Source organism: Tiliqua scincoides, chromosome 9 (genome assembly GCF_035046505.1).
Source record: "Tiliqua scincoides isolate rTilSci1 chromosome 9, rTilSci1.hap2, whole genome shotgun sequence".
NCBI lineage: Eukaryota > Metazoa > Chordata > Lepidosauria > Squamata > Scincidae > Tiliqua > Tiliqua scincoides.
In genome coordinates this window covers 10,200,702-10,224,235 of record NC_089829.1, presented here as the reverse complement: position 1 = coordinate 10,224,235, position 23,534 = coordinate 10,200,702, and the positions used below count along the sequence as shown (strand labels likewise).

At 47.9% G+C, this 23,534-nt stretch overlaps 1 protein-coding gene across 1 annotated transcript in view; it reads right to left on the bottom strand.

The window, feature by feature from the left end:
• The window catches only part of VWA5B1 (von Willebrand factor A domain containing 5B1), a 57,332-nt gene extending 35,473 nt beyond the window's left edge, over positions 1–21,859 (bottom strand). The window contains exons 1-7 of the mRNA XM_066637707.1: positions 21,721–21,859; positions 20,494–20,652; positions 19,189–19,411; positions 18,027–18,172; positions 17,179–17,310; positions 15,087–15,211; positions 9,473–9,652 (exon numbers count right to left, since the gene is read on the bottom strand). Coding sequence (XP_066493804.1) covers positions 9,473–9,652; positions 15,087–15,211; positions 17,179–17,310; positions 18,027–18,172; positions 19,189–19,411; positions 20,494–20,652; positions 21,721–21,859 — 1,104 coding nt within the window. The remainder of the gene's footprint in view (positions 1–9,472; positions 9,653–15,086; positions 15,212–17,178; positions 17,311–18,026; positions 18,173–19,188; positions 19,412–20,493; positions 20,653–21,720) is intronic.
• Between the last annotated feature and the right edge of the window lie 1,675 nt (positions 21,860–23,534).

The window sequence follows — 23,534 nt, the reverse complement described above, 5'->3', positions numbered from 1 at the left end:
ACATCATCTCTCTGACTCTGTGTCAGGGGCCAGGAAAAAAATAAATTCACGTTTCAAATTTGAATAAATGTACATAAATTTACATACATAAATATAGTAGAGATGGAACATATGAATGAATGAGGATCTTGCAATAGCTCAAAGTCTATAAAAGACCTTGCACAAAGCCAGGCCGGCCTTTCCTTCACTGCCGCTGCTGCATCACAGACATGAAACAGCAAGCAGTGGAGCAGCCCTCATCCCACAGCTCTTGCGAGAGGTCAAACAGTCGCCCTCACACAGAGAGCAGTTGTGTTGGGCCAGCCTGGGTTCCAGCAACTCTTCAGAGAGCCAAAGGCTCATTGGAGAGTGGGGGCTCCCTGTGGGACGGATTGGGAGTTCCCAAGGGCTGCAAGTGGCCCCCGGGCCAGGGTTTGGGTACCCTTGGGCTAGAGCGTTTCTGACACTCTAGCCCACGACTTTCTTTACTTCCCCAAGTCCCATCCCCCTCTTCTTCTTCAAATCAAGCACATGGGAACAGCACACAGGGCTTTGCTTTATAACCAGTCAGGCTGAGTACATCTTGCTCAGGACAGAAGCTCTCCAGGGTTTCAGGCAGGAAATTATCTCCATTCTGCCTGGTGATGCCAGGAATTGAACCTGGGACCTTCTTGCACAAAGCAGAGACTTGCCCCCAGAGGTTCAGCAGCATTCAAGGTTGCTTTCTCAAGAGCTGAGAGCTCTTGGACTGGTCCTGGAAGGTCCTCTCTCCAACTCAACTGAATCCAATATCAAAGGATTATGAAGTGAGCACTGAGCTCCCTGGGAATTCATTTCATTGCCTATTTTTAAAGGTCATCTAAGGAGATAAGATGCTTGAGAGTACAAATGGCTCCCCTGAGCTGGAGACAGGCAGTTGCGTTCTCAGCCAGTCAAAAGCTGTTTGAAAGAGAGATCGCTGCTACGTCCACATTCACCTTTGCTCAACAGGCAGGACTCTGGAGAGAGCCTTACCTCTCTCTTCCATTTTACAGATCAGTCGTCGCTTAGCAACAGCCAATGCGCTTGCTTTGCCACTCTCATCCATCCCTCCACAAGCCTCATGCTGGCATGGAACATGGAGTCCCCACAGTCCTGGGTATGGGCCCCAGGTTCCTGTCTGCATCTCCCACATGCCAGAACTGGCCCTAGATTTGGGCCAAGGGAGAAACATATACTAGGAAGAAGTCATAATTCAGCATCCTTTGACTGTTACAGTGGGATGAAGGGAGATGACTGGCTTTGGTGTATCAACTAAAGCCTACAGGTGGGAGATGAAGGGCAGGAGGTGAGAGGGCTGGCCCATCCATGCAGTTGCCTCAGGAAACATATTGTTGGGGCATGTCCATCTCTGCTCAGCTACTTGCCTCCACTGTTCTTCCTTCCACTCCCTGGACTGGAAAGGAAGAGGGGGACGAAGAGGAAGAGGAAATGCAGAAGGGAGGAGAGTGCTGGGCTCGTGCATTGGAAAGTGGAAAGAGCAGAGGCTGGCACATCATTGAGTAAGGGAGGCAGCATTTGGTGCACCCCCTCGGGCGCAGGATATCAGGGGCAGGTCTTCGGAGAAGATATTTGCGAAAGCCGAACCAGATTGTGCAAAAGTAATTAGATAATTGTAGAATTCCCTAGTTAGACCAGGATGCAGGAGGAGCAGGAGCAAAGCAGAGGAATGAGGGTTGAAGGGAACTGGGGAACGTGGTTCCTCCCTGGGCTCCCGATCAGTGGCATGGAAATGAGAGCGGATGCATATGCTGTATCATAGCAACATCTCATTGGTTATCAGAACAATCAGGGCCCAATCCTAAGCCCTTATGTCAGTGCTTTTCAGCACTGAGATAAGGGCAATGCAGTTCCAAGGTAAGGGAACAAGCATTTCCTTGCTTTGAGGAGGCCTCCGTGAGTGACACCCAACTGCAGGACGCAGCACATGCCCCATTGGCACTGCTATGCCAGTGCTGGAAAGCACTGACATAAGGGGTTAGGATTGTGCCCTCAGTCTCATAGGTCAGTTTTGAGTTAAGGAAATCCACTTTCTGTTCCATAAGGCAGTTGTTCTTTAATTTTCTGGTTAATTGGCCATAACGTTTGATAGAATACAGATGTTCCAGTGTGGTTTTCTTCATTGCATTCTACATTAAATTACCTTTCCAATGATATATAACGTGATGGTATTAATCGTACATACCAATTCTTTTCACAATTTTGGCCACTAGTGTCAAGCTCAGCTTGCTGCCCCCCCCTAAAGCTTGTTGCCCGGTGCAAGTGCTACCCCCTGCACCCCCTTAGCTACGCCACTGCTCCCGGTCACAGTTTTAGATTCTTGGCTAGTTCCCAGAATCATCTCACTTTGGAAGCCTTGCCATTGCTTGTGCAGTCTCCCCACACTTCCAAGTGATCCAGCTAGGGCTGGTCCTTCCATGGAGCAGGGTGGAGCAGGATGTTTCGGGCCAGTTCATAAAGGTGACACAGCGGCCCACCAAGCAACACCCACCACGGCTGATCCACCAAGGAAGAATGGCAAAATGGTACCATGCTGATGTTCACCATCCTCTTACTAACAGAAAAGAATGAAGAGGAGAGTTTGAAATGGAAGGAGGAAGGGTTAACGGGTGGGGGGGAGAGAGAAAGGGGAAAGAAGTTATCTGGCGCTCTGCTTCAGGCAGGAAAATATCATGAGTCAGCATTCAGTCCAGATATCAAGAACGTCCCCAGATGAGAAGGCTTGGAACACTCCAGACTTTGCAAGGATGGTCCTTCCTCTTTGCATCCCTCCATCCTGATGCTAACTGGGAAGAAAGGTGTGGAGTTTGCTGGGAGCTGTAGTTTCTCCAAGGGCTTCCTAACAAAGACTACAACACACAGCCTGCCTAACTTCCTTGCTGCAAGTCAGTGCTGCCAACGGAACAGTGAAAGTAGAGGAAAATAAGCACGCCCCCTGACACACTACGTTGCACAGCCTGCAATGGACCCCCCCCCTTCCTACTCCAGTTAGCTAGCTAGCTTCCTACTCCAGCTACTCCAGATTGGGGGGATGAAAGGCTGGCACAGGGAGGAGGGAGGACGCTTGCCAAGTGCCATATTGGCTGGGACTGATCTCGACTTCTTCTGCTTTGAGGAAGGAAAAAGTTGGATCGGGTCCAAACCAAAACCATGCGCGATGTCAAGCCATTGCCCCGCTGGGCCCTGCAGGAGGGTGCCTGCTATGCCTTGTTCAAAGCATCTGCCAAGCTAATACTTGCTGCAGCTCAAGTTCTCTTGCCCAGCTTGACTTTGCTCTGCGCACAAGAGATACCGAGAGCTCACCGCGTGGCGACCGTCGCCTGAAGAGCACATTAATTAAGCAACATTAGGCAGCTGCCTTTGTTTGAAAGCCACAACAGCATTTCTGAAGCACAAGGCAAGGAGGCCCTTTGCTGCAGGAGTGACAAGCAGGAGGCTCATCATCCTTGTTTTGAAGATCAATGAGTAGCCTCTTTGTAAGAGAGGAAGTGGCAGCCGTGCTTTGCATCAAGGTCCTCCAGAAACAGGCAGAGGGAGAAACAGAAATGGACTGACAATAGGACTTGAGCCTTTCCATTTCGGTGGGCACTTCTGCCTTCCTCAGTACTCGCCCCACATACACAAGGCCATTCCTCAAAAGAGATGTTGCAACGTATGCTCATCAGGGATTTTTCTGAGAAAATCGCTGTGCATCCCTGGTGCGCACAGTTGTGCATCATGCAGACATGGCTTAACTGCACATCGTTCACCATTCAGTGGTGCAGATGTGGCTTAACTGCACATCATTCCCCATGCAAGAGCACAGGCCTGACTTAAATGCACATCATTCCCCATTCAGGGGCACTAAGCTGGTTAAACGGAAGTATTGTGTCCAGTTCTGGTAACTACATCTCAAAAAAGGTATAGTGGAAATGGAAAAGGGACAGAAGAGAGTGATCAAAATGTTTAGTGGGCTGGGGCACCTCCCTTATGGGGAAAGGTTTGGGGCTTTTCAGTCTAGAAAGAAGGCAACGGGGGAGGGGGGCATGATTGAAAAATACAAAATTATGCAGGGGATGAATAGAGGGATCTTCTTTTCCCTCTCACACAACACCAGAACCAGGAGACATCCACTAAAATTGAGTGTCAGGAGAGTTAGAACAGACAAAAGAAAATTTTTCTTTACCTGGCATATGATTAAACTGTGGAACTCCTTGCCACAGGATATGGTGGTAGCACCTGGCCTACATGCCTTTAAAGGGAGATTGGACAGATTTATGGAGGAAAAGTCCATCACAGATTGCAAGACATGATGAATATATGCAGCTCCTGGTTTTGGAGGTAGGCTCTCTCTGAATGCCAGATGCAACAGGATGCAGGTGCCTTGTTGTCTTGTGCTCCCTGGGTCATCTGGTGGGCCACTGTGAGATATAGGAAGCTGGACCAGATGGGTCTTTGGTCCTATTCAGTGGATCTCTTCTTATGTTCTTAACTGCACCTTGCTCCCCATTCAGGGATGCAGACCTGACATAACTGTACATCATTCCCCATTCAGGGGTGCAGATCTGTGTGTCACTCCATAATCCACAACCCAGTCCTAAGCAGTAAAATACAGGCCCAAGCCATTGCTGTGCATTCTATGCACAACAGGCCTAATTGCACAATAACTTGGAAAACAAGTTGCCACACTTTCTTAGCAGATGCCCAGTTACTATCCACAGTCCCACAGTTTACCCTCTGGCATTCTGCTCTACAGCACCACCCCTGACGGTGGCAGGAGGGGAAACTGCAGTTACCCAGTCCAAGAGGAAGCAGGTGAACTGGGAAGTCAATAGGTGCCCTGTGGATTCTATATGAGAACTCTAAAAAATCTGGCTCACCAGTTTGACTCAATTCATCATACTGAGGAGCCACACATATACACCTTGCCACTGATCATCCTTAATCAGGCCTTCAATTTCTGGCCTTTTGATCTACATCTCTGTCCCAGGCCCTTCTGATCCACATCCATGTGCTCCAGTACCTTGCACCTATCCTCAGGGCCTCTGAGAGGAATTTTATCAGGGGGCACAAAGTTTCTTTTGGACCCCTTTGCAAAGGGGGAGGGTTGAAACAGAGCAGGAGAGGGTGATGACGGGCGAGCAGAATAGGGGCAGGAAGGGTCAAAGTATGGGGAGGGGAGGTAGAGACAGCTGGAAAAGTCTGTGGAGCCCAGGTTTACCCACCCATGAGGCATCAGTAGTGTCCCCAGCATCCCGTATGAGCAACAAGTCTGAGTAGATAGGAAAATGTCAGATCCCAGGAAATTTCTGGGCCTCCTCCTTTGGCTCCTGGGCCCCCCTTTTGACCCTGGGCCTGGGTACAAATTGCCCCATTTAGCCAAGATCTAACACCGCAAAATAATTTGACATAAGGATGCAAAATAACCCCATCCAAGACTACAAGGAGCAAGGACTACAGCACCCTTAATCACTAGACTTCAACAATAAAATTCAAAGAGAGAATTCAGCATGAGGCTATTAAGCAAGAATTAATTAGCAAATCTGCCATCACTGAATTCTGTCTGGGTGGCTTTCGAAGGACAGAAAGCAATTATCTCTCTTTAAGTACTATCTTCCTATGCTAATCTATCATCCAGAGCTGTCAGCTAGATTACTCCGTCACTTCAATTTCATCTCCTTCTGGAGCGAGGATATAAGAATCATCCCTTTTATGATGCAAAACATCAACACCAGGGAGATGTTTCTCAACAGATAGTGGACAAATTCAGAGGCAGAGCCGCAATCTGTTCTGCTTATTTGCCTTCATTTTCCAAAAGGCCCCCCCAAATGAAAGAAGACCACAGGTACTAGTGTATACCAGGAATGTTCCATACAAACATGAAAATTGGTGGGGAATGTACCTGTAAACTATCTCAGAGGTGGAGCAGGTATCAGCTTTGAACATAAATGCTCAGATGTTACAAGGTAAATGTTACAAGGTAAATGGTGACATTCAGAAGCTCGCCATGATATCCACATAGCCACTCTCCACTGAGACTATCCAGCAACAGAAATCAACTCTGATGTCTTCATGAGAGTCTTTTTTTCACTCCCTCCTACCAGGTGCTGCCGTTCCTTCCTACTTTCAAACATGATACTTCATGGAACCATCTCTCTCATTTCATCCTGAACCCCTGGATTGAGTTGCAAACATTTTATAACAAATGCATAAACATGGAAAAATGAGACTGGAATAAATCTGGAATAAATATATAAGATGAATTGCTGTAGCTGTGGCCTGCACTGAGCTGGGGGTTGGACTAGCTGGCCTCTAAGGTCCCATCCAAATCTCACATTCTGTGATTCCACAGAAGGGGATGGCTCATCGAAGAGTGCGCACAGCAGGGGCATGCTGTTTGCTGCATGTGCCACAGTGCAACAGTTAACTAGGTTAAAAGTGGTTGTTCTGAGATAATACAATTGTAGTAAAAGAGGTATATGTTGAAAAGCATATTTTGGGCTAGTAGCCATATTCATGTCCAGGGGGCAGGAGAAGCAGCAGAGATGGTGCTCTGAAAAGCTCAAGAACAAATTAAAGAAAAAGAAAAAACTAAAGTTCAGTCGAGGAACTCTGTCTGTTCCCTTCTGATTCCAGAAGATCATTCTACTGGATTTGTCATTTATCTTCATTCACAGCCTGGAGGTTCAACAGCGCAAAGGCATTCTCATTATTGAAACCCAGCACAGTTTCAAATAAAACCCCTTTTGCTGTCTTATTACTTCCTTTCCCCCCCTTTTGTGTCAAAGCAGATCAGTCTGATCAATTCACTCCAGGGGAGGGTGTCGGCTGACGTATAAGGCCTAATAAAAACCTCTTTTCTCTCCCCAAGAGCAGCGGGATATATTTGGAGATAGAACAGGAATGTGTGAAAAATCCAAACAACATATTGACCTTGGAGGTCCTATTGGCGCTCTCCAGATTCTCGCCCAAGGCACACGTGGTTCTAGCCATGAGTGCATGAGAAACCTTGAGAGGACAGCAGAGGCTTCAAAAGATTACGTGCACTGACTCTGCACATTGGCAAACAGGACTGGTGAGAAAGATTGGAACATGTTCTCATTGGAAACCGTTTTCGTGCAGTTCTCTTTATTAGTAACCCCTGGTAGTGATGCTGAGTGGGAGATGATTCCCTTGGGTTAGAGCACGGGGGTCCCGAAAATTTCAATTGCCAGGGCTGTGGCACCTGAGTCTTGCTTTGGGGGGGGGCAGTGGGCAGAAGGGGTCCATTTTAGAAAATAGCACATACATTTTGCACATAACTCTAAGAAGGTTCTTAGAGAAAAATATTTGCAAATATCTGCAAATATTTGCTTCCTCTCTTTCTCCCCTTTCACCCCCCTTCAGCTGAGCCTTCAATAAGAGCAACCCTGTCCAGGAGTCACTTCATTCAGCACAATTAAGGAAGTGGCAGGGGGTGGGGGGGGGGAGAAGAAGAAAGGGGGGTTCATGCTTAATTACAATGCTACTGGACTCAGGGTTCAATCCTATCCAATTTTCCAGTGCCGTTGCAGTTGTGCCAATGGGACATGCACTGTATCTTGTGGTGGGGCAACAATCACAGAGGCCTCCTTAAGATATGGGAACATTTGTTCCCTTACATTGGGGCTGCATTGGAGCTGCACCGGTGCTGGAAAATTGGATAGGATTGGGCCCTCAGTTGCTAGTCAAAATGTGTGGGTGGGCTGAATATAAAGTGTTTGAAGACCCTTGGTCTTGGTGCCTGGAGCCTTCCTGCAAGTCCAGCAGTGGCTTGAATTGGGGCACGAACACAACATCCCATCCCTGACATTACTCTTCCGAAACCGGTATTCAGGGTCATACCGCCTGGAGACACGTACCAGAGAAGAGAATGGTGATGGAGGCCTAGAATGTCTGCTGGGAGCTGCTTTAGGGGTCTACCAATCTATTTTCCATGGATATCTATCCACCACCTGAGAAAACTACCTTGGTTGGCCACCTGGGCAAGCTGGCCAGTCCACAGGCAAGTACAAAAGATGCTATATCTACTCCAAAATCCTCCTGCCTTATTGAACCTGTTTCTTTATATTCTGGAAAACAGAGAGATGTTCCCACAACATTCTATTCTTAGACAACGTTCAAAACCTCTTGGCCAACATTTTCACGCGGTCCTGGATTATTCCAATAACCTGTGCTGGGGTTGCCAAAAGCTTAAGTGTTCCCTTCTGTGCTGTAAACCCTCCCATAGGCACTTGCAAATTTATGCATTAAGTGCTCTGATTCAGTTTGCTTCAGCTAATATAGGCAGCTCTTTCCAAAGTGTCATAATAATTATGCACTCCCTCCGCACCCCACTCTGCCTTTATTTGGGTCTCAGAGGCACAAGATGGCAATCAGCGGGATTGGGCTGGGCTAAGTCTGCAGGAGCCCTACAGTGAGTTCCCTTGGTGCTTCACCCATGGGGAGGGAAGAAGGGAGCGAGACATCACAACAGGGGTGGCTGGCAGCTTCTCCCACCCACCCCCTGGGCAAATGGGGGAAGTGCGATGGGGAGGCGATGGCAGCAGCTTCTCCTCCTTCTCCAAGGGTGGAAGAAGGAGGGACTGCTGTTGCCAATGGGTCTTCCTCCCTGCATCATCACAGGGGACTCAGAAGGAAGCCATTTTGCCAAGGGGAGGGGAGAAGAAGGCAACAGCAGACCCCTCCTGCCTTCTCCTACCAGCATCCAACAGAGACACTCACATTTGCTAAGAGGAGTCAGGTGAGGGAAGGCAGCGGTGGTGCTGGAATCACTACCCTTTCAATCCAGTTGCGCATTGTGGTCCCAGACAGTATTTATTTAAAGAATGTTTATCCTGCTTTGCTCCCCATAACAGAGCAGCCGAGGTGGCTTACAACAAACATAAAATACAACAACAAATACCATAATTAAAGAAACAATACAATAAAAGAAACGAAGTGCACTCCCAGGGTTGGCCCATCCATGAGGCTGGCTATGGCAGTTGCTTGAGGGCCCAATCCTATCCAGCTTTCCAGCACCGGTGCAGCCCCGAGGTAAGGGAACAAATGATCCCATACCTTGAGGAGGTCTCGGTGACTGCTTTCCCACCAAAGGATGCAGCACACGCCCCATTGGCATGGCTGCACCGGCACTGGAAAATGGGATAGGATTGGGCCTTGAGGCACCAAACTGCCTAGCCATGCTCATCTCCATCCATCCATTCACCTCTGCTGCTCCTTCTTAGATTAGAAAAGGAAGAGGAGGATGGAGCAGAAGAGGAAGCAGAGGAGAGGAGAGTGGTGGCCTAGAGTGCCAGAGACTTACCTTCATCAGAGACAATCTAGCCCACCACTCTCCTCCTCAATTCCTCCTTTGCTCTGTCCCCCTCTTCCTTTTCTAATCCAGAGAATGGGAAGAACAGAGCATTCTCTCCACCCAAAGCAAGAGATGCAGTTCACAGTCAGATGATTATACCTTGACACGGCTGATGTTCACGCCACTCATGCTCCCACTGCGGTCCACAAGGAAGATGAATTCTCCTTGGGTTTTCCGAAGGTTGGCCTGATTGGCAGTCCTCAGGTCAGGGCAGAAGTTCACCATGACCACAGGGTGGTGAGGGAGGTCCTTGTGGAGACGCTTCCGGATAATTTCTATCTGCAACAACCAATGAGAAAAACAGCAAGGTGGTTATTCCTTTTCATTCAAACACACACACGTCACATTTATTTGCATCCCATTTGTCTACACCCTACAGAAGCTTGCTTAGGAGGATGTTTCATCTGGCCATAGATTTGGTTGTACTCGTTACAGGCTCACTGAGACTCAAACGTATTTGGCAACGTTTACCATTTGGATAGCTCGTTACGGGGGAAGGAAAGGAAAGAAGGCTGGTTGCAGGGTTGGTTCAAGACCCTGCGGTGCCTGGGAAGGCTGAAAAGTCAAATGCAGCTCCCTTGAACCAGCAGTGTGCCTGCAACAGCTCCTCCTCCTCTTGCTCTCCCTGGATTGGAAAGGAAGAGGGGAATGGGGTGGGAGAGAATGTTTAGGGGAGAGAGTGTCAGAGACAATCTAGCCCAGAGTTTCTCAAACTGTGGGTCAGGACCCACTAGATGGGTTATGAGCCAATTTCAGGTGGGACCCCATTCATTTCAATATTTTATTTTTAATTCATTAGACTTGATGCTACCATGGTATGTGACTGCATTTGGGGACATGTTACAGATCTGTACTTTTAACAGGCTACTATGTATGTGTTTTTAACAATGATAGCAAATGGGACTTACTCCTGGGTAAGTGTGGGTAGGACTGCACTCTAGGATTGTTACAAATTTACCTGCTTGATGATGTCATTTCCAGTCATGACATCACTTCCAGTGGTCATGGAAGATTCTCATTCTAAAAAAGTGGGTCCCAGTGCTAAAAGTTTGAGAACCACTGCTCTAGCCTGTTACTCTCCACTCCTCCTCACTTCCTCTCGCTGTTGCCCTCTGCCTTTTCAAAACCAGGGAGCAGGAGGAAGAGTGGCAGATGTGCTGGTTGCTAAGGCAGGGTGAGATTTGGCATGCTGCTGAAGCACTGGGAGATCTGGGAGATCTCCTCTGTGCCCGAGAACAGTTTGAAAAAGCGTCTTAAATATTTCACCCAATGGCACAATTGGGATCCTCTTTGGCCAAGGACAGGCTCTAGAAAAGAGTGGCTGCCCTAGGTAATCAGGACAGGTGGAGACTGCGCTCTTGTCCCCAGGCATCACCTGGCTGGCCCAGCTGTTGCTGGGTTGGAGATCGCTCATGCACCTGCTACGCTCCAAAGGAAATGCAAGTCTCTTGAATCATCTGGAAAGGCCCTGTGCTACTGAAGTGGAGGAAGCATGTGGTGTGGTGTGTGTTGTGTCCCCCCCCTTCCCCATTATCCAATTACGGCATCAACAAATAAATGCTCATTTGCAGCCCACTGATTCCCAGGGATGCTTGTCCCACGTAATCGCGCTAGCTAATGAGCGTTTGCATAACATGTCGAAGACAGGAAATTAATTACCACTGCTTACCAGCACTCCTTGGCTTACTCAGCTTAAGCGAGAGAGCGACTCAGCAGCCAAAGTTCTTGCAGAAACGGCATTTGTCAGTGGAAAGGAATTCATTTGTCCATTTCCAGGACGAGTCTAGAATCTTCCGTAGAGATACATACGAGATATCTCTTCCGTAGAGATTTGATAGACTCGTATGAGTCTAAATACGCTCCCCTTCCACCCAGCATGGAATGGGTGGATGTGTCAAATGCCATCACCTTACCCCACCACTCTACCTGCTACTGTTTCTCCTCCTCCAGCTCCCTAAATGCGAAAAGAAAGAGGGAACAGAGCAGTAGAGGAAGCACAGAGGAAAGGAAAGTGGTGGGTTAGAGCATCTTTGAGGACAGGTAAGTTTCTGGCACTCTAGTCCACCTCTCTTCTCCTCTGCAAGTCTTCTTATTCTCTGTTCCGTCTTCCATTTTGAATTCAAAGGAGGAGGAGAAGCAGTGAGGGTGGTGACTGGCTTACCATCAGATAAGACGGGGAAGCATATGGTGGCCATCTCAGGCACTGGGAAGTTCTGAGCCAGCTGTGGGGATTTAGCACAGATCTCTGAATCCTCAAAGCCGAGTGTATTCCATGAAGTGCACACAACCAGCATTGTCTTAGTCTCCAGAGAAGCTCCGCCACCCCTGCTAAGAGGCACCTTTTAAAGTGGTGTCCTCTTATACTAAGCAGGGACAGAGCAACTCTCCCTTTTCACTCCATCCTTTCCACTGACTTTTGCTGGTATCTCTTCTGCCTCCTTTTTAGTTGGTGAGTCCTTCAGGGATAGGGAAACATTTATTAATTTGTTAAGCTACGTAAACCACCTTGCGAACTACTTTTTGTTGAAAAGCAGTTAAATATTATTGATGATGATGATGATGGATGATGATGATGATGATGATTTCCAGGGCTTCTGATATGACCTCCAAGGAAGTTCCAGAGGCATGAGCTGTAGACATCTGATGCAACCACTTTGCTGAAACTAAGCAGGCAATTTCATGACCCTGGGGAACGACAGATTTCCAGCCAGTGCCTGACTGGGAAACCACCTGGGAACCTCAAACAGGCCACCTCAAATGCCATCAAGGAAGAAAAGCAAGACATAAGTGCAATAAAAAAAACCTGGACTCGCAGCTGCTCCTGGATTCCCAGGTGGCAGTTGTGGCTAGGGGGGCCTTCGCTCAGTTTCGGCTAATGCGCCAGCTGCGGCCGTACTTGGATTGTGCAGACCTGGCCACGGTGATCCATGCTAAGGTGACATCGAGGTTAGATTATTGTAACGTGCTTTATGTGGGGCTGCCCCTGAAGACAGTCCGGAAACTGCAATTAGTGCAGAATGCGGCGGCCCGTGTGGTCACTGGAGCTAGGCAGTTTGACTCTGTCAGCTCGCTTCTCCGGGGGCTACATTGGCTGCCCGTTCGTTTCCGGGCCCAATTCAAGGTGCTGGTTTTGACCTTTAAAGCCCTTTACTGCTCTGGGCCAGGGTATCTTAGAGACCGCCTACTTCCGCACAATCCGGCTCGTCCTCTTAGATCATCAGAGAAGGCCTTTTTACAAGTGCTGCCGCCTAAGGAGGTACGTGGGGCGGCGGCAAGAAATAGGGCCTTCTCAGTAGTGGCACCAACGTTATGGAACTCCCTTCCCCTTTACTTGAGAATGGCTCCCTCCCTTGAGACTTTTCAGCGAGGCCTGAAGACCCTTCTGTTTAAACAAGCCTTCTGAGTTCATGGCCTTTTTAACATCTTTTAGTATTTTTTACAGGCCTGATTCCTCTATGATCTGCTGCTTTATGCTCTTTTTATCTGACTACTGTTTTTATGGTATCTGTTAATGTGTTTTTAATATGTTTTTTATCTGTTGGTTAAATTATGTTTTTAATCTGTTTTTAACATGTTGTAAGCCACCCTGGGTCCCTTTTAGGGAGAAGGGTGGGATAGAAATAAAGCTGTTTATTATTATTATTATTATTATTATTATTATTATTATTATTATTATTATTATTATTATTATTATTAAATCCCCAGCCAAGCTACAGCAGCGATTACGCCACTCAGGCCACCTGAGAGCAGCCCTCCATTAATTATCAGCATGCTGACTGAGAGCAAAGCAGCATTATACCTGCTGATCTTTGAGATGCAATTAGCTGTCGCACCAAAAGTGTCATCTTGACGCAGTTCCAGCCCTTTTGCAGTGGTAACAAGCAAGCAAGCGGTTGTCAAGTTGTCTTCAGACACAATGGGAAGGGATTAACACAAATGCTTTGGAAATCTGCCATTTCCCAGGAAAAAAAAAAAAGGAGGGGGGAGCAGAAAGAAAAGCTCAGAACAAATATTTAGTCATGAATTTGCCAAGACTTTCAGGGTGAAAACAGATGTATCATGGAAAGGGAAGTCACGGAAGGTTCTACGTCGACTACATGAGCTCAGACTTATGTGCAGGCTGTCAAGCGCAATGTTGGGTCAGCCAGCAGTCTTACCCCTTCCTCATGCTCAACACGTTGTTGTTGTTTTAAATTTGAAATGCCACATGTACATATTTATACATTTTAGAATGTGTTTATACATTCTTTCCCCACCTTCAGAAAAAGGACACGTTTTTAAAGCACTTGCAAAAATGCATCAGGCAAGGCTGGAAGGGGGGTGATGATGTAACTGGCACTAGCCCACTGACACTATTTGTACCAGGTTTTGCTACAACCATACAGAAGCCTTTTCACCCTTAGTTCAGCTCTGGAGAGGAAAAGGCACACTCAGATCTCATTCTTTCCCTTTACTTAGAAGGTGGGAAGGTCCTGAGCTCATGCTTTTCACATAGACAACCCTAATTCTAAATCCTAATTAAAAGGAATCTCAGGTCACAGGGCTGGGAATTGCCTTGGCAATATTGGGGAACTGGTAGCTTCATTCATTCACCCCGGTGGCCTTCTGCATGTCACTGTTTCTCTGCCTATGTACAAATAATAAATTGATAACCCCCAGATTATTCTCATCAGAGATGAGAAGGACAATTACACAGGTTACAAGCCATGATGGGTATGTGCAACCTCCTGATTTTAGAAGTAGGCTACCTCAGAATACCAGATGCAAGGGAGGGCACCAGGATGCAGGTCTCCTGTTGGCTTGTGGGCTCCCTGAGACATCTGGTGGGCCACTGTGAGATACAGGAGGCTGGACTAGATGGGCTGATCCAAATCTGAACAGGGCTTTTCTTATATTCTTATGACAGGTGGGGAACTTCTCCATGAGCCAAGTCAAATTTACCAGCCGATGCCCTTCACTTGCAGCCCAATTCCAAGGATGGCCTGTGCTGGCAGAATGATACCACTGGCACAGGTTTGAGTTGGCCCACTGTAGCTGCTGGAGCTTACTCCAGGACTTGCGGACAAATGTCCCCTTAACCTTCCTCCTCCCTGGATTGGAAAAGGAAGATGGAGACAGAGAACAAGAGGAAGTGTGGAAGAGAAGAGAGTGATGGGCTAGAGCGGTGATTTTCAACCTTTTTCATCTCATGGCACACTGACAAGGCCACTAAAATGGTCAAGGCACACCATCAGGTTTTTTACAATTGACAAGGCACACCATGCTACCAGTGGAGGGCTCTACTAATAAATGACCTTCCCCTGAATTCAACTGGCACACCTGTGGACCACTCGCGGCACACCAGTGTGCCATGGCACAGTGGTTGAAAATGACTGGGCTAGAGTGTTGGAGACTCTTCTCCATGTTTCCTCTTCTGCTCCACCCCACTCATTTTCCAATCCAGAGAGAGAGATAGGGCAAGGCTGGCACCAACTGGGTAAAAGGGGTTTGGCATGCCAACTTAAGTGCCAGGAAACATCTTGGGCTGTACCCGCATGCCTCAATTCTGGAATGAACTGGAGACATTGTCCTCATTACGTAGTACTGTAATCCAGGAGGAGCGGACTGCAAAGAAAGGAACGGGGTGAAGAAAGGCTACTCATCCTCTCTAGCCATGGCCCAGGGCCTGTTTCAGAGCTGCCTTCACTGATCCTCAAGGCTGCCACCTCCTCACCTTTTTTTCAGAGCTGGGGTCTTTCTTTGTTCCCTTAATGAAATCGTTGCGCCCCTTCAGGTGTTGCTCATACTCGACTGAGGACAGGTCTCCCTCTTCCATTAAGATGTGAGGCATGTGAGGTTCTGGAGGGGTGGGCAGAGAAGAAACAGAGATCTGGTAGTGGCAGATCGTGGAGCATGCTCAGTGGTGAAGCACAGCACAGAGTAACCAGACAATGCTGAGCACACACAGACCAATAGTTTCAGGTGAAGGAGGCACTTTCATAGGGACAGCTGGACCATTCCTCTTTTGCAGGGACACACCCTCTGTGGAGCAGAAGCTGCAGCTCAATGGTAGGGCATGTATTCTGCTTAAGAAGGCCACAGGTTTACAGCCCAATCCTATTCAGCACTGGCCCAGTGAGATCACGTGGCCCAAGCTATATCCAGCACCAAAACTGGGAAGGTCGGAGGTCTCCTTGGAGTAAGGGAACATTTGGGCACATTAGATCCCTTACCCCATGTTGAACCCCAGCCTGCCCAGAGCTACTCAGATCTGCACCAGCTAAATTGCTGGCACAAATCTGAGTAGCTCCATACTGGGCTTTCATGTCTGGGACGGGAGTTAGGATACAGTGGAGACCTCCTCCATTGACCCTGCCCCCTTCTGGACTTGGACCACCCTCTCCCCACCCTCCCCCAACCCAAAACACTCCCTTCCCACCTCCTTTCTGCCCTCCCCCTGCCCCTGAGCCACACAGAGCAGCTCTTACTTGCTCCAGTGGCCATAGGTCCAGATTCAGTGCTAGCAGGATGGCACAAGCCTTACCGCTAGCGCGGCTTACTTGTGTGGTGCCACAAACGTGCTTTATGGCACATTTGTGACACCCAGCAGTGGTGTAGCACTCGTTGCACCAGCACCCGGCAACAATAGGATTGGGTTGATCATCTTTGGCAGCCTGTCAAGGTAGGGCTGGGAAAGATCCCTGCTCAAACCCCTGAAGGGAGGTTGCTAATCATTACTCTTAATACTAAGCTAGGTAGAGCAATCGAGCAGCTAGCTATGTAGATATGAAGACAGGAAAGGAAAGGAAAGCAAATGGCAAGCTTTAATTTCTGAGAAACACATTGAATTACGGGTGCAGGTGGATCCATTTGAAACAGAACAATTAAACTGGGTTTAGAAATAGGCCTTGCCCAGGTGTCTCAAAAACCATTGCTTTTTTTTTTCCCCTTCCATTTTTCTTCCAGAGGCTCTGAGCCCATCTCCTCCACAGCACACAAGCACACAGCACACAATCTGAAAGCCAAAGAAGTGCTTGTTCATTGGATTAAAGAGATACCAGAATCAACAGTTCAAAATAGATTCAGCTGCTGCAGGGTGGGAAGTCTCCTGACCGATGCCACAAGCAGGCTCAAGTGCACGCATTTGCCTGCAGGCGCATGAGAAATGCATGCAATGTGCATGTGTCCTCCTCCTCACTGCCCCTCAGTGGTGCAATGCCAGGGCTCCTGGGACAAAGGCCTGAATTGATATCCCCATGCTGCCTTCTGTGTATCTGTCCCCTGATGGCACACTTTATGCTGTCACTGAGGGTTCAGAGGGCAGTCTTGACAAGGGGGGCCCTCTGGGTTTTCAGGCAGTGCCCAACTCCTGATGTCATCACTGCACCTCAAAGATTAGGGCTGTTATCCACAGTGCTTTTTAAGCCACAAGTAGCATGCACATGTGGGGGGGAGGCAACAATCATGCGTCAGTGTGATTTTGCGCTCGTCATGTAATTCATGTCCATAAGCATGTCAATCAAGCCTTCCATGCACATGTTAGCCAGAACACAAAAAAGTAGAGTAGAATATTGCCTCCGTATTTTGTCTTGTATATCTGTAATCATAGGGGCTAGAAATTTGTGGGTTTTTAAAAAAAAATTTTTTAATAACCCTGAGAATGCAGTCAAGCAACCTGGAATGTTGGAGAGAGGTCCCATCTAGCTACAGCCCTGTCTCCACCAGTCTAGCCCAGCACTCTTATTCATACATTCGCTTCCTTTTTTTGAGTCCAGGCAGCCCACACCTTTCACTGCCTGAAGAGGGAGAGATCACAGCCCACCTACCGCTTTGATGGATTAAGATCTCCACAGGTCGGTCAAAAGTATGCTTGTTGGCTAGAGTGATGGCGATGCTCTTGGCGGATCTGGCTGAAGGGTCGGCGTCTGCACGGATCTCGTGTGTTGGGCTCTCAACTCCTGTTTGGGGAAGCCAGTGGGAAAATAAGGCAGGACTTGTGAAAAAGTGGGAGGCAAAGCAACTCACAAGGTGCTGAGGCGACATTTACAAATCCAAAGAGAGATGCAACTTTGCCATCACCCCGTCTCCTACTCTTTGGCACAGGAACATAAGAAGAGCCCTGCTGGATCAGGCCAAGAGGCCATCTAGTCCAGCTTCCTGTATCTCACAGTGGCCCACAGGATGCCTCTGGGAGCACACAGGACAAGAAGATCCTTATATCTTGTTGCCACTCCCTTGCACCTGGGAGATAGGTGAACTCTAAAATCCAGAGGTTGCATATAGTCATCATGGTTTGTAACCTGCAGTGGACTTTTCTTCCATAAGTCTAATTCCCTTTTAAAGGCAGGTGCCATCACGACATTCTGGAGCAAGGAGTTCCACAGATTAGTTATGAACTTGGTGAAGAAATACTTCCTTTTGTCTGTTCTGACTCTACCACCATTCAATCTGAGTGGATGTCCCCTGGTTCTGGGGTTGTAAGAGAGGGCAAAGAACATCCCTCTATTCACTCTCTCCATTCCCCGCATCTTTATATGACACAATCTTGTCCCCTTTCAGGTGCCTTCTTTCTAGATAAAAAAAAGTCCAAAACATTGCAGTCTTTCCTCATATGGGAGGTGCCCCAACCCCGTAATCACTTTGGTCATCTCTTCTTCACCCAGTACCAGTTTACCTGCAAGCAAGCATGGCCCCCTGATTTCCAGGTAGAAGCTGAACTCATATTCTGTGGGATTGGTTGCCTCGGTTTCCAAAAGTCGGGCCATACAGAATTTACTGGCCTGGTCTGGAGTAGCAGCACCACAATAATGTCTGTCTCTGCTAAGAAGAAGACAGGGTGTCAAGAGGTCTTTCCAGTTTCCAACGTGCAACTACCAAACCTACCAGCTAGGCAGTGGTTCTCAAACTTCTTAGCACTGGGACCCACATTTTAGAAGAACATTACGTTGGGACCCACCAGAAGCGATGTCATTAACCTGGAAGTGATGTCATGGCCAGAAGTGACATGATCAATTTAGGCTTCAAACCCAACCCATGATTAGCTCAAGGTCCCATGACATTGCGTGCTTGTGCTGTTAATTTGCATAGCTCGGAATTCAAACATTCCAGCTCAGAAGTGAAAACAGAATGCAGACTTGGGTCCTTCTCCAGCTACGCAGCCCTCCCCCCCTTGCCAGTGTCCCATCTTTCTGCCTACTCAGGGCAAAGCACCATGCCTCTCTCCCACCAGGAGCTTCCCCTGCCCTGCCTGGCAGCTCTGTACCCTGTATTTTCAGCTCTGTATTTTCAATGATGGCTAAGCTGGGTGCTACGCAACCCACCTGAAATTGGCTCACAACCCACCTCGTGGGTCCCAACCTATATCCCAACTATATCCCAACAGATATAGGGATCAGGGCTGGCTCAAGACCACCCAAAGTCTGAAGCTACATGGTGAAAGTCCACTCCCCTTACCCACTCATGTCCCAGTTACTGCTGCCACTCTTCCTCCTGGTTCCTGAATTCAAAAAGGAAGATGGAAGACAGTGGAGAAGGAAGTGTGGAGGAGAGGACCATAATCAGAGACTCTTCTTCACACTTCCTCTCCTGTTCGAATCCTGGAAACAGGAGCAGAGTGGTTTTTTTGACTGCCCCAAGGTTTTGTGCTATGCTGTGCCTTGCTATTATGTGTTGCAAGTTCACCATTATGTGGGGTGTAATTAATCTTGCCTTGAGTAGGGAGTTGGACTTGATGCTTAAGGTTCTTTCCAATCCCATGAAGCAAGGATTCTGTCCTATAGGCTCCCCTGCTCCTGCACCCAAAAACCCAGTGGAGCAACCTCATACTGGTATCTTACAATCGAAGATGATGTCCGGAAAGGCTGGCAGCAGCATCTGCACATTTCTGGGGGACCTTGGGGACGCAGACAGCAGGAAGGAGGACCCTCACGGCACCGCTGGAGAGGGTCTGCAGCTCCGATGAGGTGCTGATGCAAATGGAGACACTTTCCTGTGGAGGCACCAAGCCCACGTTGGCCACAAAGACGATTCGCTCCAAATCTTCATCCAGGATAATCCGGCCTGTTTAAAAAGAGGTCCACTCTGGTCAGACACCAACACAAAACATGCCCTCCTGGAAGGGTCTTCTTATCTGTAACAAAGAGCCATGAGAGACAGGCAGGTTCTGCAGGACTGATTCCCGGCATGAACCAGGATCTACATATGAGCAACCCTGGCTTCCTAGGGCTCTCTAGGGCTCCCAGTTTGCCCCAAATGACCATGTTGCTGGCTTTTGGCTTTCTTCTCAGGAGGCCAATCTGAGGCTGTCTTTGACCCTTGACCTCCAAGTTCCACTCTTTTATCCCTGCACCCTGTTCCAGTACTAGATCCTGCCCTCCCCTTTTTAAAGAGTCAGTGGTCTTGTGACATCACCAGGCCTCCAACCTGTGACATCACCAGGCCTCCAACCAAGCCCCAGTGCCCTCGTCATCAGGCCCAACCTCCAAAATCATAGGTATCTGAATGCATCCGCAAGGTAACCTTGGAGACCATGGACAAACATGGAAAACCCTACATAAAACAGGAGGGTTTGTTTGCAAAGCACAGAGTGCATTTGGAACTACAAGCAATCTGATGAACTTGAAACATGGTAGGCACAATTTCTGACTCCAAGACTAAAGGCCAACAAAACTGTGAAGACGGGGAAACATGCAGAACTTCAAGAGAGGGCTGAGACAATGGGCTGAGACAACGTTGTCTTACACCATCCAATTAATTGATGGAACTGATAGTCATACAGTGGGGTAGCTTTAAAGAGGAAGGGGCCAGACAAAAGAGGGAGGGGTTAGGCAAAAGAGGGAGGGAACAGGGACAAGGATGGGAGGGCTGTCAGTGGATATTGGCCATGACAAGCCAAATGCAATCTCATTTTCATTTTCTATTATAGGCTGCGAACAAATAAGACTCTGCTATTCTACTTCTTCAAACAGGAAAGCGTTCAGTAGCAGGGTCATCATCCCTCTGTCTGAGAGGGAATGTCTATCTGGGGCTCCACCAGATGGGGGGGCACCTGGGTCAGTCTACCACCTCAAGACTTGGCAGTCCACCTTACTCTCATCTTGGGTGGTTCTCACAAAGCTCTCTCTCTCACTCTCTCTCACCACCTTCTTCTGAAGCTCTTCCATCAGGGAGGCTGCAGCAGTCAACGTAGCAGTCATCTATCCTGGCCTTGTCTTTGATCTGGACAGTCACGACCCTCTTGGCGATCAGCGCTTCAAAGCCAACCACAGTCGTGTATTCGTCCAGCGGGTAGACAAAGAGGCCTGTGGAAAGGAAGCATCTTTTCAGGATAGCCAAGGGACATCAGGCTGGCACCCAAATGCATGACTGGTGTCAAAGGCCAGGAGGGTTGAGCAGTTCTTGGACCTAGATCTCTGAAGGACCTCACTAGCAGAAACCCAGTGGCACCATCTTGGAGGCCTGGTTGAGACAGTAGACTAGAGAGATTCTCAACCTGGAGGCCACCAGCAATGGGGCTGGTGGCCTCCAGTGCTACCATGGGCATTGTAAAGCAGAACACCACCAGTCTGCTGCAGTGACCTGTCAGCACCCAATTTTTAAAAGACTGAGGTCTGTAAGACATCTAGATCCTTAATTTGGAACTTAATTGGGAGAGAAGAGACTTTTTGAAGCAAGTGAGAGGAGGGTGTACTGACTCCTGAGAAGCAAGGGATCCTCCCTCCTGCCCCACTATGCAACAGAGGCTGCCACAAGGACATTTGCCCATAGTCAAACCATTGGCAGACCGTCAATGTACTGGCATCACAATGCCTATTGAATGAAAACTGTACTTAAATGTATTGTTTGCCCTAGGATGGGAGGAAGCCTCTGTGGCCAAGAGACGTCCCATCTCATGTGAACACTAATTAATCAGGTACAGGGGTTAGTGCTTGAGATTTACAGATCTCTTTTACTGTGATGTTTATCTGTTACATAACCCTGTTGTAAATGGTGGCTAATTGGATGTATATGTTCACATGGATGTAGCAACCTTGTAATAACCAAAATACTTCCTGAATGGTCACCATATATGTAAGTTATCCACCCATCACACTAGTGTACTAGTTCTGCCTTATGCTGCTATGCTGATTCAGTGTCCTTTTTAGGATTGCAATGCTAGAGGGTCATAGTGTCTGCATTATTATGATAATTTTAATTCACTGTCTCTCTTTAATATGACTGCTTGTATGCCAATAAAGGTTTGTTTGTTTGTTTGTTTGTTTGTTTGTTTGTTTCTATCTATCTATCTATCTATCTATCTATCTATCTATCTATCTATCTATCTATCTATCTATCTATCTGGGTTAGTGCAAGATCCCTCTGCCCCTTACCTTCAAAAGGCTGGTTCTCAGAGTTGCCATAGGTGAGAGAGGCTGTCATTCCAAAGGCATACCCACTGACACAGGAGGTGACCTCCGAAGCCGTGAGGGGGAGGGCAGCATTGCTGGTCCTGTTGATGAGCCCAGGCATCTTGTAGTTTGCTGGAGCTGAAAAAGATGTTCCAGGACAACTAGGAATCAAACCCAAGACTTGCCTCGGAGGCGTCCTTCTCAACATCTTAAACACCCATTGAAGTCAACTCTATAAGTCATCAAGACTTTTTAAACTATTCATCAGTTCATGGACTTTTCAGAAATATTTAGCTGACCTCTGCTAGAGTAAAAAATTATTCCAGATTAATTCTTTGGAGATGCAAACTGTCTCAGCCTGGAATCCTACATACACTTACCTGGGAGTAAGCCCCACGAATATAGTCAGGCTTACTTTTGAGTAAATGTGTTTAGGATTGTGCTGTTATTAGTGCAATGTCGTCTGGAAGGGGACAGCTGTAGGCTCTATGCATCGGCCAAGATTTGTGTCAAAGATGTGCAGCCAAGGTAGCTGTAACCCTCCACAGATCCTGGCAAACTGGAACAGCTGGAATGATGTCAGCAGAAGCACAACTGGAAGCAAGGTTGCTATGGGAAACAATGGCCAGTGCTCAAGCACTTGAAAGCAGCCTGCATCCTGCAAGCATCCAAGCAAATCCAAACAAGGTGATTCCTTGACAGGCCAGCGTAGAACTGAAACAGGCTTCAGCAGCAATAACTGATGGGGAGATGGGGAGAGGGATGTTTTCTGGAGCTGAGCTGGTCTAATTTGCTCCAAGCCAAGAATATCAGGATGTTTCTTCAGATTTTTAGGTACTCCTCCAAGGGCTCCAATGACAATTGGTCCAATATTGACCTTCTCCCAGAGATGCCCAAGTTCTACTCTTAGGTCTCGATATCTTGGGATCTTCTCATGTTCTTTATCTTCAATTCTATTATTAATATTTATTACAGCCTTTCCCTAAGCATGGGCCATGACCCACTGATGGGTCATGAGCCCATGTTCGGTGGGTCATGGGCTGCGCCTTCTCAACCACCCTTGCATCCAAATGGCTCTAAGTTGAAGCCATTCCAGAAGCATTGGATGACCCCAGAGGCTTCTTCCCAGTCATACTGGGCCAACAACCCACTCTACCGGCCTCTGAAGACCTCAGAAGCCTCTGAAAACCACTTCTGTTTTTCAAAGATGGTTTTTCTGTGGTTTGCCTCCAAAAACCACAAGTGGCTTTTAGAGGCTTCTGCAAGCCATTCTGAGGCCCACAGTGGCCAGTAGGGTGGGTTGCAGGTCCAGCTTGACCAAGAGGCCTCCCCAGTGCCATCAGGAGTGTTGCAATCCATCGTGGAGGACAAGGTGGATTGTGTAGGAGTTAAAATTAGGAATTGCTGATATAGTCTTATTAACGTCATTCATTAAATGTTTGGGTTTCTTGTTTCTAAATGTTGTTACCTTCCTGAAGCCCTTCAGACAGGCTGGCTTTCGAAAAGTCAAAACAAAGAAACAAAAAGGGAAACATGGACAGCCACAATGACACACCGGAAGCCATTTGTCAGCTGTTTCTCGGTCGTCATCGTCTCTTCAGTTCATCTTCAGGGTTGTTTATGGCTCAATGTCCTCTCTGGGAGATCGGGAGGGAGAGCAAAAAGTGATTTATCCAAGCTCTGCTCTTCCTGCATGATCATAAATCAGGGATTTAGTGTTCCTCGCTAAGGGAGTTTATGGTGGAGCAAATGTTCCCCACTGAGATGAAGGAATGAAAGTGGCAATCGCAGAAAGC